The sequence below is a fragment of the Lemur catta genome, chromosome 6, assembly GCF_020740605.2.
Source record: "Lemur catta isolate mLemCat1 chromosome 6, mLemCat1.pri, whole genome shotgun sequence".
NCBI lineage: Eukaryota > Metazoa > Chordata > Mammalia > Primates > Lemuridae > Lemur > Lemur catta.
In genome coordinates, this window is record NC_059133.1 from 12,801,934 (window position 1) to 12,820,892 (window position 18,959).

The 18,959-nt window shown below is 40.0% G+C and overlaps 1 protein-coding gene across 2 annotated transcripts in view; it reads left to right on the forward strand.

The window, feature by feature from the left end:
• Positions 1 to 18,959, forward strand: part of LARGE1 (LARGE xylosyl- and glucuronyltransferase 1) — a 446,568-nt gene that overhangs the window by 367,308 nt on the left and 60,301 nt on the right. For both annotated transcript variants that reach the window (XM_045553007.1, XM_045553008.1), the window contains 2 exons: positions 3,231 to 3,343; positions 4,797 to 4,922. In XM_045553007.1, the coding sequence (XP_045408963.1) occupies positions 3,231 to 3,343; positions 4,797 to 4,922 (239 nt within the window). The remainder of the gene's footprint in view (positions 1 to 3,230; positions 3,344 to 4,796; positions 4,923 to 18,959) is intronic.

Here is an 18,959-nt window from a genome sequence, read left to right on the forward strand (position 1 = left end):
TTTCAAATGTAGAATCCCTGAGACTTCGTAATGGCCTGACGATCAGGAAGGAAGATGGAGTCATGGAAGCTGTTTCAAGGCAAGCAGCACCATCAGCACAGCTACCCCTGTGCAACTCTGGAAGCTGTACCCTAGCTAAGCTCTCAGGCATGTGCCCAGCGAAACATGAATGGAGATTAGGATGTTTATTGCAGCATTGTTTGTAACAGCAAAAACATAGGAAACAACCAAAATGTCCTTTAGTAGGGGAATGCAAAAATAAATCATAGTACATTTATAAAATGAATGAAGTGATTACAGTGAATAAACTAGATACTGAAATACTAACATGGTTGAATTCTTAAAGACATACCAGTGGGTAAAAAGGCAAGTTGGCATAGGAAATATGTAATACAGAACACAGTAAAAATACCATAGATTTATTATTAAATACGTAGAGAATAAAAATATAAAAACATGCATAGAAATGAAACACAAGCACCACAAGATACTGGCTGCCTTGGAGGAAGAAATGAGGTAGAAATGAGATGGAGGAACTTTTGATTTATCTGTAATGTTTTATTTTTTTTTAACAGCAAATGTGGCAGTCTATTAGCATCCGTTATATCTAGGTGGTAGGCATTATATTGGTTTTTGTAATTTTCTGTTGGTTTGAAATAGTTCATAATTTTTAAAAATAAATTGAAATCACGCAAAAGGAAAGGTTGGCTAGCTGGGAGAATGGTCTTCATTTCTGCATTTAGTCTGTTGTTTTAGACATCCCCACTTTTCAAGGAGCCTGACAAATGATGCTGAATCACATCTGCCACTTGGGATTCGCCAAGTCTTAATGCCACTTAAAAGCAACAGTTCTCAGCTCAGTCTCCAGAGCTTGATAGATCTACCACGGACCTCTCTAGAGGCTTCAAAATATGCCTTTCTGTCTTTGATCATTTATTTACAGCTTCCAAGACCCCTCCATTTTTACTCTGTATTGGAGCATCTATCCAACCTAATTAGAATTAGTTTGTCCCATAAGATTTAATGAAATTCTTTCACATGTTTGACTGAAATCTGTTTTCTTGAATCAATCATCAGTGACATAACCACTGTACTCTCTGGGTTTGTAACTTTGTAAATGTTTCTTTCCCTTCTCCCCAAAAGAAGCAATCCAATGATATGTTTGTAGTAAATTTTACTGTGCCTAAAAATGTCTCCATATTTGGGGAACCATTTCAGTGGGGTGCTGTAGCAAGCATGCATTGGCTTAAGGGGGCCAGCTGTGTCCTTTTCTCCCCAACTTACTGTTCAGCGTTATCACATTATTAGCTTAAATTAGCCATGATGGGAGGAGTACTTACACCATGGCAATTGGCAGATACTATGTTTTTGTTTTTCCCCTGGAGAGCTGGTAAATAAATATTGCCAGCCTACCACAAGAAGGCATGAGAAACTGAGAGTCAACAAAGAAGTCTTGGCCTGAGTCCAAGGCTCCAGGGCAACAGTGCTGGGTCCATGTGGTTTGCTGGAAGAAGCACTGGCTTTGGAGTCAGGCAGATCTGAGTTTGAATCTGGCATAGCTACTTTTGAATTGTGAATTGGACAAGTGTCTGACTTAGCCCTTCAGTTTTCCCACCTATAAAATAAAGATGACAAAATCTATCTTGTAGAGATCTTGGGATCATTAAAGGAAATGACACATGCAAAAAAGCCTAACAAAGCACAAAGGAGATGTGCAAGAGATGTGGATTTGCCCTTGTGATTTATAGGTTCAGATCTCTGTGCATTATCCCATTCTTCCCATAACCGTTTATATACTTTATTTTTTTATTTCAACTCTACCTGAGCAAACACCCTTCACTAAATGGTGAATATACTTTTTCATCAAATAGTACCACTGAAATAAATAAAAAGTCTTAGAGTTGGCATTTATTTGTAATTTGGGGAAATCTATTTCTTTCCTACAATTTTAGAAATGCATGTACTAGGTATCAACTGAGATCATTTTTCAACTGCCCGGAGTTTTCTCCACTGACCATTCTGCTGAGCTAAGCATCCTGAAGAGGATTGATTTGGGGGCCCATGGGTGCTACAATTCCATCCACCAAAACCGTTGGCCTTCCATATTCTGTGCTCTGTGGGATTTTTTTTTTTTTTTTTTTTTTTTGCACAATCTAAATGACCTGGTGGTAGAAAGCTGCTTCTAAGCCATTCAGCTAAGTCAAAATATGCTTTTCTTGTTAGATTTTAATTAATTAATTAATTTTTTGCCTAGATAATACCTTTAGTTGTTTTGACATTTTTAAAGATACAAAAGAATGTGTACAATGAGAATGTCCCTCGCTAAACAATCCCCCCCTGTTCACCCAGGTCCCTCTAGACAAAAACTAATGAAAAAAAAAGAAGGCAGCAGGGAGTAGGAACCAACCTCTTATTGCTGGTCTCGTACAGGCTTTTGAAGGTCATCTAAAGACCCAATGTCGACATTGCCTTCACCGTAGCTGAGATAAGTGCTGATCGTGGGTGGGGCAAAGAAGACCCTGTTGGCATCGGGAACACTGAGACAGACCCACACGGCTTGTCAGTGACTGTCAAGCAAATTGGCAAAGTAATGCCCAGAATAAAGTCACAGAGGAACTAATTTTTATCTGTAAAGATAAACAAAATATATATTGTACAAATTCCATCTGTCAGCTAACCCTAGGTAGGTTGTCGTATCTCTGGGGAAAAGCATAGGAGAGACCCTAATGTTTATAAGAAATGTACTATGTATCAGGGGCAGAGCTAGGATCTTTATTTCATTATTGTGGGAAACATAACATAAATTTACCATTTTAACCCAACTTCAATGGCATCAAGTCCACTCACATTGTGCAAACATCACCACTGTCCCATCTGCAGAAAGTGCTAGGCTCTTTTTGCTCATCACAATCCTTACAATAGCCCTTTGAGGTCTGTGTTACTGTTCTCCACATGATGAAGATGCCCAGAGAAATGGTCTAAAGTCTCATACCAAGTAACTGGCAGAGCCTAGGCTTGAACCCAGATATCTTCATCTCCAAACTGTGTGCCCCATACGGTGAAGCCTCGCTGGGAGAACTTGCAGAGGGGAGACTTCTCTGCAGCAATGCTTAGGACTCTCCTCTGCACAAAACGTCGTCCCCAGGAGGCTATGGCTGTGTTGTGGACAGGTGTGCCTGGCTTTCCGTCTTATGTTGCTTTTTGCTCCTGTGTCCTATGCTGCTGCCCAGGGGTGATCCTGCTGCTTCTGGACAAGCTGCGGAAGATGAAGTGGGAGCAGATGTGGAGGCTGACGGCGGAGAGGGAGCTCATGGGCATGCTCTCGACGTCCTTAGCCGACCAGGTGAGTGGCCACCGTAGAATTATTTTTCTACGTGTCGTGTGACTCTGTACACTTGGGTAGAGCTGCGTTTTAATCCAAGCCTTTGGCTTAGATCCTGTACTAGTGGCCCTAGACTCAAGGGAAATGCGTTTAAATAGAAAGGACAAACCACCTGGCTCTAGAAACCACCTTGTTTTCCAGGCAGTCTGAAAAAGTTCTTGAACTCCACCAAACTATTAAAGAGTATCGGTTTTAAAAAGCCCCATTTCCCACTTTGACTAGGAAAGGCAGGGGGCGCAAATCCTTGACCTTGGATCTACCAGGATCACTCATTTGGATTTTGATATCCCTGTGGGATTGGTAGCCGTCTTGAGACACTAAGATGACTTCGGGGTTTTCTGCAATTCATTTCTTCCTTTTCATCTGAAGAGCAAGCTCACTCTGCACATTTTTGTTCCGTGTTCAAGGGCCTGGTTCGTTGAATTCCTGCAAAGGTTTCTAATACAAAGGAAACAAGAAATGCTGTAAGGTTACTTTACTATTTTTTTAAAGCATTATTATTCTGTATTTCCCAAGCAGCCAGAAACTGATTTCCTTTTTCAACCATGAGATACAGTATAATGAATGAGTTTAAAAAAAAAAAAAAAATACCCAGGTAGCTATTTTAAACTGGAGGAGAAAACTGTCCACCATCCTCGTCTTTTAAGTCAGGCCACAATGACTTGAGCACGTCCCCAAAAGCTAGCAATTGTATGTCCACGTCTGATGGGGATAGTTTATTCAGCCATCTCCTGCCGAGGAGTCCCATGATTCACCCCCTGGCACTACCTGTCAGCAGCTAGTTAATAAGTATGGCCCGGTACAAGAGCTTGGAGAAGAGCCCAAAAGAGGTAAAACCTCCCGAGACAAGTCAGAGTTGGATTTTGAGATGGAGAATGTGAGCTGTGGGCACCATGGCCTGCAGGAATCCAGGGAGCATCCATCACTGAGCCCACCCAAAGCCCCGGGAAGCGCTCCTGAAAGGGAGGATCTATAATTTGTCTCGGCCCCTGAATTAGCGGGGCTACTTGTCATCACGCAGTTTCCTCTCCAGGAGCTCAGGATGGATGACACAGGGCTCCCGCATAGGGTGGGAAGAGGAGAAGGAAGGAGACCTCATTTATTATGTGCTGACTCCGGTAGGGAACTGGCTCCCTGTGCGCCCCACTCGAGCTGGCTGGGTAGTGCGTTAGGAGACCAGCAGGACCCTTGAGGTTCCAGTGAGCCTGGAGCATTTGCCCTTCCCTATCCAAACATTACTGCTGAGTTCCCAGAGAGACCCAGCAGGAGAAATGCCCTCCAGTGCCAGCCAGCCTGCGTTCAAAGCAGGGGGCTCCAGAGAAGCCCTTTCATGGGGAAGGGGTGCCTTGGGAGCCAAAACTGTGAGCTGACCCCACCTGATTGTCTTGGCTGTGTCTTTGGCTTTTGTCCCCAGGATATTTTCAACGCTGTCATCAAACAAAACCCCTTCCTTGTGTACCAGCTCCCCTGCTTCTGGAACGTGCAGCTGTCAGACCACACCCGCTCCGAGCAGTGCTACAGAGACGTGTCTGATCTAAAGGTAGGGTCGCAACAAGCCGGCTGGGCTGCGGGGCATGTCCGCAGAGGCAGAGTGAGGTGCCCACACTCGGCAGAGAGAAGCTGATTTGGGGGGAGCCCCCAGGGGCACGATGGCTAGAACTTTGTGTGCAGTGTGGTAAGAGAGATACGGGCACAGGAGAGCCTGTATCTTCTTTGTCGGGTTTTTTCTTCTTTTTTCCCACCCTTATCTCAGCTTTCTGGAAAGCCTAAAGCCCCCTGGCATAAGAACCGCCTTGTTTGGTTAGTCTGCTGCTGGTTCAGGTCAGCTCTCCAAAGCCATTTATTTAATGCAAGCAAAACCATTTCTTGAGGCCCTACTCTGTGCTGGGTGCTGCAGAAGTGGAAGTTAGTGCACAACTAACTACCTGCTTCCAAGTCATTCGTGGCTTAGAAGAGAGAAACGTGTAAGGAAATAGGCTTAAAAAAATAATAATAGGTGCTATGATGGGTGTTGGGGGAGGGGGATGTAAACATAACTAACTGTCTCATCCTCCCTCGCAGAGAAGGGATGGTGACAGAAAAGCGCTCACCATTGTTGTCTGGGTGCCAAACACAGTGGTAGGACCAGGCCGTAGAAAGATGTATGTCACGTATGTATGTAACTCACACGTCTCTTCACCTTGGGAGCCACGTGAACTATTTTTCAAGTTGCATATAACACATGCATGGAAAACAATAAAAAATAACAAATTTTTCATTAAATTAGAAAGGATCATTTTGTTTTTGAAGTTTTTATTCTATTTTCGTAATAAAATGTGGCCCCAAGGGAAAAAAATTTTTTTTCTGGTGTGGCAGTCAGTGTGTTAAAACTCATTTAGTTTCAGTTTATAGGGCTTTGGGGAACAGAGCACTTCCAGATTCTAGTACTTCCGTGGAAGAAAGTTAGATTGGAGAAATCTAGAAGAATTTGGGATCTAGTCTAGTCTACAGGTAGATAACAAGAACTTGAAAACAGTGCAGAGAGCTACAATCTAATAACAGGTATATTATAGCTTTTCTTTGGAAATATAATTTTTTCTCCTACAGTCATGCTATTTTTCCCAAAAATAGATTAAGACAAATTTGTTTATAAAATAAGTTTAGTTTTATCAAATTTGTCTGCCAGAATGGTGATTTGACCACATAGTAATCTCAGATTTAAAAATCTCTTGAGGCTCGAAAGCCAAACCAACACAAGACTTTAGGTTTTACCTACAGTTTGAAGGTTCCTGGGCCTGCTAGGAAGTGACAGTTTTTTTTCTTCATTCACTATAAGGCTGAGAACCCTTGAAGTCAGGTGTTTTATGCATATTCTCAAATATGACATTTTGGTAAAGGCTTTAGTTATATAACCAGTGTTTTCAATTGTATCCTGCTATAAAGAGAGGACAAAATTTTATTGAATTTATTCAGATAACCATATTTGCCATAAAAAATAAGAATACTTATGAATAGATTCCAAATTTTGGAGGGATCAAGTAGAAAGAAAAAGCAAATATTTCCACCTTTGTTCATAAAGGAATACTTTACCAAATTGTAGTAGATTATAGATAACTCAAAAGAGAAAAATTTCTTAAATCTGGAAAACAAACCAACAGTGTTTCAAATAAAAGTCATAAAAACATTAGCTTTATTAGTTACTTAATCTCATGTAATTAATTTTGGTCTGCTTAATTTTATTAGTAGTTTCATAAATGTGTCCATGTTTTCATTACGGTTCTGAAAATTCTTATTTTAGTCCATTGATCTTAAAGTTAGTAGAAAACTGTATCTGGGAGTACTTGTTAGAGTCTTTCATGAATCTGATTACAAATGCAAAAAGAGAAGAAGTCAAAACAATAATCATAGATAAAAAAAAAAACTTAGAATAGCCCTGGTTAAAAATCTGAGGGAAGTTCATTATAATCAGTGGTTGACAAGGAAATTTAGGCATATTTTTTTTTGTGACACACAACCTAATATCTAGAATTATAACTGATAACATATTAGGTTTTTAAGACTTATATACAATTTTGAAACATTTATATCAATAACATACCCATAAATATAACTGGAAAAAGATCAAGTGTCACTTATCATTTGACAATGTTTCCCATACAATTTACCAAATATGCTTAATCATTTAATATCTCTACAAGATGAGAGGTCTATTCTTTGATGCTCTCCAGAGGCCCAACTGAAAAATTCCAAAGTTAATTTTAGGTCAGAAAGATTAGGAATACAAATCCTCCAGCTTTTTTATAAAGGAAAGTTGAATCCAGATTATATTTCTTACAAAATTGGAACTGGTTCACATGGCTAAACTTTATTTGCCTCAATAGGTAATATAATGAAGGCTGTGGACCAAAGTTTTGGGCAAAGCAGTTTTATTTAAAAAAAAAAAATCTTTTACCCTTTTTTCATTTTCAGCTGAGCTTAGAGTTTAATATTCAAATGCTTACATTTTACCTAGGACTGACTGAATTGTATAAGAAAAATAAAATCTCCAAGTGGCCTTGAAGTAGTAACAAATCTCTTTGTTTGCCAGTCTGGTTTGCTTGACTACTCAATGCAGGCAAGGAATCATTTTAGCAGGGGTTTTGGGGGGGATTTTTGTTATTATTTTGGCCCCTGAGTAGCAGACAAAGCAACTTTTATGCCAGACAGGAAGACTTTATATTATTGCTCTGAGCTCAAGATTTGACCTGTTTGATCTGAAAACTTAACTTTTATAAATATTTATCTAGTTATTTTTTGTTTGCAGATACCAATTCTTCAATTAACTGTTCCATCACCCTAAGCAATTGTTAGTCAAGCAAACCTAAATTTACATTTCCAAAAGGTGTCTAGGTTTTTGGTTACCATGGAGCTGCTGTAATATGTAAAGCCATTAATTTGAAAGCCCTTTAAGACTTTTTTCCTCTTAATCCTGGCTGGAATGCCATAAGCAGTGTTTTTTATCTCAACACCACGAAAAAGTCAGCAGATTCAAAGTAGGCAAAAAAGAAAAAAAAGTAGAGAATTTAGGAGGCTCTACATGTTAACTCTATAGTTGCAATCTCTTAATTTGGTACTAAGTAAAAACAAGCTTGGGGAGTTCGAATGGTCCCTGTGATGGTCATCGATCCAAAGCTGTGCATGAATAAAAGACATGTAACCAGCTGGAGTCTCAGAAAAGCTGGCTTGCCTTAATATCTGAGACTCCCATTCCTTTATTATTAATTTCTCAAGAGCAAAGAAAATCCCATAAATCATGTCAGGGAATGTCAGGAGTTTGGACTGGCGTTTTAGATGGTAGTGAATGCCCTAGTGGTTTTTAACTAGCCATCCTGTGCCCACAATTTAGATTGTTTATTCTTGCTCTCAGAAGATTTTCAGACACAAGCAAGGGAAAAAAGCCCAGTCATTTATAGACACACATAACCAGACCAAAATGAAACCAGAATAAGACTGTTCACAAATTTTAACCTATGTGTGCGGATGAAATGAAATATTCAACTAGATGCACAGACTAAAAGTGAATTCACCAGAAAAGACATGTCTCACAGACAGAACGTAAATTCTGTAGAAACCAGAGTACTCAAACCTTAAAGACACTTGTCTTTATATCACAGAGGATTTGCCAGAAAAGACAAAAAGTCTTTTTTTTTTTATCGCTAGAGAGATATAAGGTCCTTTCTTCAGGTGGCCTTATCTAAATCAGATTCCAAATAAAGTAAGAGCTCTACCAAAAAGAGGGAGGGTTGGCCTGAAAGAAGACTCACCAGGGCAGAAAGATGAGCCTTGGAAACAGAGAGCTCCTGTTCCGAGGATCGCCCATTGCTTCCGAAGGTGATCTTGTTCCAGATCCCACTTCTGACACCATTAATGTCAACCTAAATGACAAACAGAGAGAGGATTTTTAAAAGAAAATAATCCTTATTCAGGAATTGGGCACTGTAGTAGGAATACACATGCCATAGTAAAGTATATGCATCTTCAGGGGGGTAAAGGAAGACAGAGGTTTTTAAAGGAAAAAGAAGGAGGATTACATCATTGTTTTAAGGTAATTACCCTTGGCTACGAGGATCAGTAACAAGGGTGACACCAGTCTGAGGTTAGACAGGCAATTGCTGGGCAGATATGCTTGTAGAAGTATTTTTTGTGTAAGGTTATGATGGCCTTTGTACAAGGTTGTAGGTTTTATAGTAGTTTTTCTTATCAGGCATTTATGCATGAGAACCCTCTTGTCATCATCTTCCCCGGCTCTATTTGTCAGGGTTTTTTAAACAGAAGTGACTCCATTTTGATTCTGACAACTTTTATCAGATGTGCTTCAGGAACAGAGAACATGATCCCAGATTCAAGAAGGAATATTGAACAATCAAATTAGTAATGTTTAGGAACCCCAAACAACAATGTCTAGGTAATAGTAATGGTAAGAATGCATTATTTGTATTTGTGGGTTTAAAAAGTTGATATCTATAACATCAGACAGTGACAGCATGTAAATGATTAGAATCAAAGTCCTCCTCTATCACTGCTTTGTTGAGGAGGAGAAGATATTAACTTTAGACACCAAGTTATTTATGCTTGCTAACATTACAAGGTTAAGTTATAACATGATTGAATAAAGGTATATGTATGACTTTTAAATCCATGGTAGATGGGATGATGAATGGAATAAAAAAACAAAAGACAAAAATAGTGCAATCATTTAATTTTTTAAAAAGAATGTAAGAAAAGAACGTAAGTAAAAGCATAGAAAAAGTGAGGGAAATAGTAAGAAATCAAGATGATAGAAATAAGTCCAAATATATCAATAATCAAACACAGATAAGCAAATTAATTTTGGCAATGGAAAGACATTGTCAGATTGAATAGAAAATGATACCCAACATGTAGTGTTTATAAGCAGCATACCTTACTCATAACAACCTGAAAAGTTTGACAGTAAAATTTTGGAAAGGGAGTATGAGGCAAAAACCCAAAAGCTTGGGTAGCTATATCGATATCAGACAAAGCATTAGTAGTGATAGAGATTGTCACAACCTGTATACAAGTCATGTTATAGCACATGATTATATAAATAAATATATATCTATATATTTACACACACAGCTCATTAGAACTCCAGAGAAAATGGACAAATCTACTATCATAGTGAAATGTTTTAACATTTTTTAAATATTAAAAGATCAAACAGATAGAAAATTGATAAAAGTAGAAAATATTTGAACTGCACAGTTAACACACTTGATTTATTGGGCAAATAAAGAACCTTGTACCTAACAATTAGAGAAAAGACATCCTTCTCAAGCTCACCTGGAACATTTATTACAAAGTATACTATAAAGCAAATCTCAGTACATTTCAAAGAATCATATTATACCATAGTTCTCTGAACAAAGTACAATTAAATAAAAAGGCAGTAACCATAAGATAAAATTCTATTTGATTAAAATGGAGTACATCTAAATTAATCATGGTTCTAAACAGACATCATAATTGAAACTGTGAAAACTACTTAGAGACTAAATGAGAATAAAAATACCTGTCAAAATTTGTGGAATGAACAAATGTGTAGGGAAATATATAACCTTAAATGTTTATCTCATAAAGAAAAAAAGGCTGAAAATGAATAAGCCGTGTTTATAACTTAAGATGATATATAAAGAATATTATAGTAAATTCAAAGAAAATTAAAGGCAGGACATAAAAAAAATAAGAGGAAAAATGATCAGCAAATTGTTCAATGAAGTCAAAAGTTGGTTTTTTGAAAGGGTCCAATAAAAGAGACAAAGCTGTGGCGAGGACTCATCAAGAAAAAGAGAGAGAACTCACCAAAAAATGAATAGGGAACATAAGTCAAGATTAATTTATTCATTTTCTAAATGTTTTTGAGCCAGCAATTCTTCTGAGTTCTAGGTACACAGCAAACAATCTCTCAGTTTATGGAACTTTCAATTAAACAGATAAAGCAGAGTTTAGAAAATAGCAGAATACTGTGAACAACGTTATGTTAATACATCTGAGAACTTATGTGACATGGGCACACTCCTAGAAATGTATAGTTGACCAAAATTGATTTAAGAAAAAAAATATAAAGTCTGGATTATATTCTACCATTAAACCTTATTACAAAGAAAATAGCACCCCTAGATGGTAAATAGAACCATTTTTTTAATCAAAGCATATTTCCAATTTTAAATAATCTTTTCCAGGAAATAGGAAAAGAGAAACACACATTTTAACCCAGGCAGTGAAGCCAGGGTATCTTTGACACCAAAATCAGATAAGGAGAGTTATGGGAAAGGAAAATTGCAGGCCAGTATCACTGATGAATATATTATTAATAGATACAAAAATCTTAAGCAAAGTATTTAGCAAACCAAATCTAGCCATATGTAAAATAAAATGATATATTCTGACCTACTTGAATGTATTCTAGGAAAGACAAGGGTGATTTAACATTGAAAAATCTGTGTCATTCAGCATATTAATAGACAAAAGGAAAAACACCATATAATCATCTCAATAAATCCAGGAAAGTTATCTGATAAAATTAAGCATTCACTCAAGGACAACAACTCTCATAAAAAGTAACTCCTGAAAACCCACAGCAAACTTTTGCTGAGCATTTTCTCAAGGCCATGCCGATTAATTATTAATAACAGAAAATAGTAGAGAGCCCAAGACCACCCACAGATTTATGGAAATTTGATATATGAAGAGGTAGCATTGTTGATCATTGGAGAAAGGATTACATTTCCTGTAAATGATGCTTGGTTTTCCATATGGGAAAGAAGTAAAATGGATCTCAGTCTCACACCATGCATAAAATTAATTCCAAATAGAGACTTAAAAGTGAAAGACCAAATTAAACTTTTATTATTAAAAAAAAGAAAACTAGCATTCAGACCTCAGAATAGAGAAGGATTTATTCAACAAGACACCAAAAACATATCATAAATGAAAAGATCATTAATTCAGCCACACTGAAATTAATAGCTCCATCAAAGGGGCATCAAAAAGAGAAAAGAAAAAGGTATTAGCTGACAAAAGAGTAGTAAACACAATATATAAACAACTCTTACTAATTAATAAGAAAAATATGTAAAAGATACAAATAGTCATTTCACATAATTGCCAAGAAAATGGCCAGTAAACACGTGAAAAGAAGCACAGCCTCATGTCAACTAGAGAAGTGAAAATTAAGACCACAAATAATTTTATACCCACTAGATTGGAGGGAGATACTGTCTGGTCCCAGGTGATGAGTAGGAGCTCTCATGTACTGCTGATAGGAATGTATATGGGCACAACCACGTTGGAAAGCACTTTGCCATTCTATTGTAAAATTGGAGGGGTACATATGTTACAATCTAGGGCTTGGATATAATTGGTCAAAAATGAAGAAGTGGGTGACTTTCTAAAGAAGGCACTCCAGGTTCAGCTATCAGTGGGCAAATACAACAGACTGAAGCAATGCTTAGAAAAGTCTATAGCCTCATAATATTAGTAAATGACATTTCTTGACCAGGCAGGGCACAGGAGACCTCTAAACTCTCTAGTCTTTTTATATAAAAAATAAAAACATAAAACTTCCATAAAAATCAGTGCAATGAAGAACCTTGGCCAGGCCTTGAAAAGGAATGAAATTCTGACATAGGCTATGACATGGGTGAACTCTGAGGACAGTATGCGAAGTGAACTAGGCCAAACACAAAAGGACAAACACTGTGTGATTCCACTTACATAGGGTACCTAAAGTAGTCAAATTCATAGAGACAGAAACTGGACTGGAGGTTCTCACAGGCTGGTGGGGGAGAAGGAATGGGGAGTTGGTGTTCAGTGGGTACAGAGTTTCAGTTAGGGAAGATTAAAAAATTTTAGAGATGGGTAGTGGTGATGTTTGCACAGCAGTGCAAATATATTTAATGCCACTGACCTGTACACCTAAAATGGTTAAAATGATACATCTTATGCATATTTTCCCACAATTTTTAAAAAGTCTTAGGAAGAAAAAAAAACTTGGCAGGTGTCCTGTGAAATTCATGAGCCAGGATATTGGATGTGGTATCTGAGAGCCCCCAAATTGATAGCCACAGAAAGTGAAGGAAAAGGCATCATAAATCAGAGGAAGCCAGCAACGGTGGCATGTACCTCTAGTCCCAGCTACTCAGGAGGCTGAGGCAGGGGGATCACTTGAGCCCAGGAGTTCAAGTCCAGCTGGAGCAACATAGAGAGAACCAGTCTTCCAAAATATGTATTAGAGGAGAATCTTCATTTGTGAACTTTCAACTTCTATAGTTTATAGATGCCAACAAAGCTAGGTCTCCAAGTGAAAGTGTGTCCCCTCTGCCTACCACAGACATGCAAGTACATTCATATTACTGTGTTTATTGAGTAGGTACTATATGCCAGGCACTGTTACTACTGATGCTGTGGGAAGTAAAACAACCAAGCCATTGTTCACAGAGAGCCTGCATTTTGGTGTAGCAGATGGCTACACCACGTTGTCATTGCTTAGTGGTTGCTTAAATATTGTCACTTTAAACCTATCAAACAAGATGATTTGCAAACTCCCTTTGGCAGCCTATTCTATGTCTATGTGTAAGCAGAGGAATTTCTATAAAATGGCAAAACCATGAAGAAAGAAGAGCCAATCCAAGTTTAACTCCTATCTTTATAGATAAACCTAAAAAGGGACCCTGAAGTCATTTTTTCCGCTAATACCTAACAAATTCTTACACAGAAGCCAAAATATAGCCAATATGTCAATGAGGATCTTCCCTGGAGCTGGGGAGAGGAATGAGGGAAGGAGGTTGGCAGGTCCCAGCCCCACCGTCTGGGTTGTCTCGGTGCCTGGACATTGTCGTGGAGCAACACAGCGTGTCCGTAACTCCCTCCAGGACAACCTGGGCCTCAGATTCCAGGTCAAGGTGCATCTTTGCCATTTTGTTTTTTCTTCTCTTCTTGCTCCTGTCTTCTGTATTATTTCATCCATCCCACTCCACATGTATTAGACCTCCTATACGCTGCGTGTTATATTCCTCCCTGGAAAGTACAATAGTCCTCCCTTATCTGTGGTTTCACTTTTCGAGGTTTCAGTGACTCACACTCAACCACTGTCTGAAAATATTCAATAGAAGATTCCAGAAATAAACCATTCATAAGTTTTAAGTCGTGTGCCTCTCTGAGTAGCATGGTGAAATCTCACTCCGCCCTGCTCCATCCCACTCAGCTGAATCATCCCTCTGTCCAGTGTCTCCAGGCTGGAGATGCCACCATCGTTAGTCACTCATCAGCCATCTCCGTTACCATAGCGACTGTGATGCTATCGAGGTGGTATCAAGTCACCCTTATTTTACTTCCTAACAGCCCAAAGTGCAAGAGTCATCATGCTGGCGTATTATTATAATCATTCAATTTTATTATTACTGTTGTTAAGCTGTTACTAATTTATAAATTAAATTTTATCATAGGCACATATGAATAGGAAAAAACATGACATACAAAGTGTTCTGTGTTATCCGTGGTTCCAGGCATCCCCTGGGGGTCTCAGAACATGTCCAGGTGCTCCTGCAGACAGGTGTACCTGCCCCTCTGGTCTCCCTCAGCCCATTCTCTGCCACTCCGAAGGGAAGGCAGCCTGAGCAGCCTGTCTGGGGGATTCACGGAGGACCTGTCAGCTGAGTGAAAATGTTGGTTAAAACAAGAATCACAGAAATATTTTAACTTTGATTTACTTGTCTTTTCATCTACAGGCAAGGTTGTATTATCTTGCATACATAAATCACCCTCATCATGCATCTTCTGTGGTTCAAGTGTCCTTTCCTTTAAAGTGGAACAAGAACTTAAGGACTCTTCCAAAACCACTGGAGGCCAGTCCTGGGTTATTTCCACTTTCCCCTCATCTTTTGTCTCGCCCACACCTAATGTGAAGACAGATTTTTTTCAGGGAATTCTTTTCATCAAGTTGTTGCAAAGCATGTACCTTGTCTTTCATGGAAACAGCAACTCTTACCATTAAATGATACTAATTCAAATAATATCATAAACTCAAATAACATTTAATTAGATTTCCAATGGCATTAGAAACACGAGATACAAAAACTTTGGTGACAAACGCAGCTGACTCCTGGGAAGCGCAGAGCTCAGATGTAGATGCGGATACCCTCCTACATCCTGCCGGCGAGAAGCATCTAGCCTGCCCTGGGTGTCAGGTTGTTAAGAGAACTTCTAGGGGAGAAATGTCTTCAGGGAAGAGGCAGAAGGAGTGTACAGGCTTTGGGAGCCAAGCAGTCCTATAAATTCTGATGACAGTTCGGCATCTGCCCCGCTGAGGGACTTGAGTAAATCACTTAGCCTCGCCCAGGCTCAGTTACGTTATTGATAAAATGGAGGTCATTATTCTTGGCCCCGTTCTCAGCCAGGCCCCTGGAGTACTCACAGAAATGCACTCGACTTCACCTCAGTCTCTTGTGCTTCAAAGACCTTCATTTTTATCTCTTCAGTCCTTAAGCTTGATGACTCAGCCTTCCCCGGCTGAGTCTTAAGTTAAAAGAGAAAGGGAGGGACCCAAAGGAGCATCTTTTTATCCGTGTATCAATAGCACAAACTCTGTGGAGAATGGGAGAGATTCTGTGACACTTTGATCCCGTCCTTGCGTCTTCGATGGACCATTAGAGGCGAGCGAAGCCCTGGCCAGAACCAGGGAATGGCCAGGAAGGGGCAAGCAGAGGGTCTGTCCGTGGGTCTCAGGGAGTTACCGGAGCCGGAGCTGAGTATGCCAGGGTTCCTGCCCTTGGGAAGGTCACCCCTAGTGAGAGCTGACTGGTGAGTAATGGGAAATTCAGTGTGGTCTGCTAAGTGCCGGGATGGCAGGGAGCGAGGGGCCTGGGAGAACAAGAGGAGGGGCACCTATCGGGTCAGGTTGTGTGGTGCAGAATCTGTATCTCAGGGGCTTTGGGTAGGAAACCTGAGCGGAATGTTGATATCCAGCCTCCCTAGTGGCTGAATCCACTCCTTCCTCGTCCTCTGCCCTTGTGCACGCCTCAGCCCCCAAACACCGGCAGTCCCGTCTGCCCCACTGCTCCCCCCACCTGCACGCTCCTACCGCTGGGAGAGCGCGAGTTAGGAATAGTGAAATGGATACCAGGTGGGCACGCAGCAGGACATGCACCATTGCTTCAGAAACGTGTGCACAGAACACACTGAGCTCCTTCCAGATCAGCAGGAAGTACGTCTCGGAGGAAGCTGGCTTCAGAAGATGAAAGGGAGTTTTCCAGGAAGATTAGGTGGGAATGGTTTCCAGGCATGGCCTCACTTAATCTTTTTGGGTTTGTTTCTTTGTTTGTTTTGTTTTGTGTTTTTGAGACAGAGTCTTGTTCTGTTGCCCTGGGTAGAGTGCAGTGATGTCATCATAGCCTACTGCAACCTCCAACTCTCCTGGGCTTAAGCGATCCTCCTGCCTCAGCCTCCCGAGTAGCTGGGACTACAGGCTTGGCCCATGGCTAATTTTTCTGTTTTTAGTGAGATAGGGTCTCGCTTTTGCTCAGGCTGGTCTTGAACTCCTGAACCCAAACAATCCTCCTGCCTGTGCCTCCCAGAGTGCTAGGATTACAGGCGTGAGCCACCGTACCTGGTCCTCACTTAATCTTTATAAGTCTCACAAAGTGTTTTATAAGTCACAAAAATTCAGTCTTTTATAAATCACAAAAATTAAGGATCATACAAATTAAGTCACTTTTCTTGCCTATAGTCACACAGCTAAATATGACAGAGCTGAAATTCCAGCTCACACCTATCTGACTCCCAGTCCCTAGCTCTTTCCTCTGACACGGGGCTAAATTTCTACCTGAATCTATTTTCCAAGGAAAACACAATGTATGATGTAATGATTCTACAGGACTCTTCTATGTGAGCCCTCTTTGAATTAAATGGATTTTCAAGGGCTGACTCTAGAACAGAGGCCCTTAAGATTGCATTGTGTCCTTGAAAGAACATTTGTATTTTAAGCAACAGCCTCAGAGGCTGAATTCTAGACTCCGATCCATTCATAAATTGGGAATTGAGTACACCTAAAAGAAAAATCCTAAAGCAGAAGAGAAAAACCAAGAGAAAACATGCCAAAATGATATATTTTCTCAGAGGCAATTTGTACCATTTGCATAAAAAGAGCAGCCCATAGCTCAAGCTTTCAAACATCATAGACTACTTAGAGATGTGTCAGTTTCCACATCTTCTGGGGAAGGTGCGGGGTCACCGAGCCTTGGCATGTGGAACATGCCGCAGCTAAGCAGACTACAGTGAAAAATGAGGTGGGGGAAACCGAGGGACGGTAATAAGAATGATGGATGGTACGGCTGATTTTGCAGGATTAGGATGGATAGAGGAAGGAAAAACTGTTGGTCTGGGGGAAGAAGATGGGAAATCTAGAATTGCCACCTTCTAGCCAGACCGCTGTTTACTCCAGGCCAGTGTCTGTTTAATTTTGTTGCGTGACCTGAGTCCAAGGGCTCTGAGTAAACATTTTATGATCTCCGTTCACACTGCTTCGGCCAGTAAACTCAAGGAGTCCTCAGGATTAAATTTGAGGCAGCTGGCCCCTCTTCAAGTAGCCTGTCTTTTGGCACCGTTGCTGAGTGGCTTGTGCCTTGGTGTCGCTCGATCACCCAGCAGACATTGCCGAGCACCCACCCAGGACAGGGCTGTCAGCGTGAGTTCTTTGGCCTGTCCTAACCAAGTTTCTTCATCTGAGAGAGAAGGAAAGTAATTATGACTTTGCAGAAGAGACATAAAGATGAAAAGGGGCAATACATGAAGCAGTTAGTACAGGACTGTGAAATATTACAGTAAACCTATTTTTCTTATTATTTAAAAAAAAATCAGTATTGCACGTGCTCTCTCTCGGAATAATTTCCTTAAGGCTGGTGGGCAGACACATATGAACAAGGGCTCTTCTCACTCTGTTTTAACAATCTCATGTCATAGATGAGAAATATGGACCCAAAGCAGGGAAGTGGCTTGTCTAAGGCTAAGCACAGCTGTTGGCGGAGCTGAGCTAAGTACTTGAACTTCACACCACGCGCCCTAATGTCACAGCGGAGGATGGCATATAAGCAGACGAGACCTTGCGTGACTTAAGCTTGAGTCTTTTGTCTTCAATCATCCATCCTTTTTTCATTTGGTAATTTTCAGAACTTAGCTCCTTTGAGCTTTATTGATTTATGTTATCCATCCTTGGCTTTGTTACACATAGCTGATAAACTTCAGATGCGATTATTCCTAGAAATATCAACAAGATTTTTAGAAGCACAGTGATGCTTCTATAAAATGTACCCTACAACAGCCTTTTCCGGGGTATATATCCAAACAGTTCTAAGAGATGTTAATTGGATTTATTTAAAAACGGGGAAACTGGGGGAGGATAGGGAGTTCCATGTACTACGTATCAAATACTGTATTAGGAAGTCCCGTAGTGAGAAAGCTGATGGATTGTTCATTCCCAGCATTTCCCACACACATTCCATGTCAACACACAGGCAGACCCCTTTGATTGTAGGATACCTTGTGGGACAGGTTCCTTAGAAGCCCGCAGTACTTGTGCAATCTGGTTTCAAATACATTGTTGCAAACTTGCCTATCAACGATGCACTAAAGAAATTAGGTGTAGGGCACTTGTCCTATAACCTTGCCCCAGAATCCTTCTGTTCTTCCAGTTAACTGTACCTTTAGGGATTTCCACATCCACAACCATACCTTTAGTGATTACACATGTGCTCTATTCATAAAATGTTATCATCATTAAACTCGGAATTTGCTGTTCAAAAGATAACTTCACCAGGACATCTTTCCTTTAGTGCTCGCAGAAAAGTCGTTCTATGTGTCTTTCATTATTGAATCAGAGTCTGGCTTATAGCATGGGCCGACACACAGCAGAGTCCTCTGTACATCAGTTCAAGTCCATGGCAAATCCCCCACGTAATTTGGTCTAATACTGGTTTCTTCAGGTCTTCAGCATCATTTTCTATGACTCTTCCTACAATATTTGCTGACACAGGCATTTACTTCA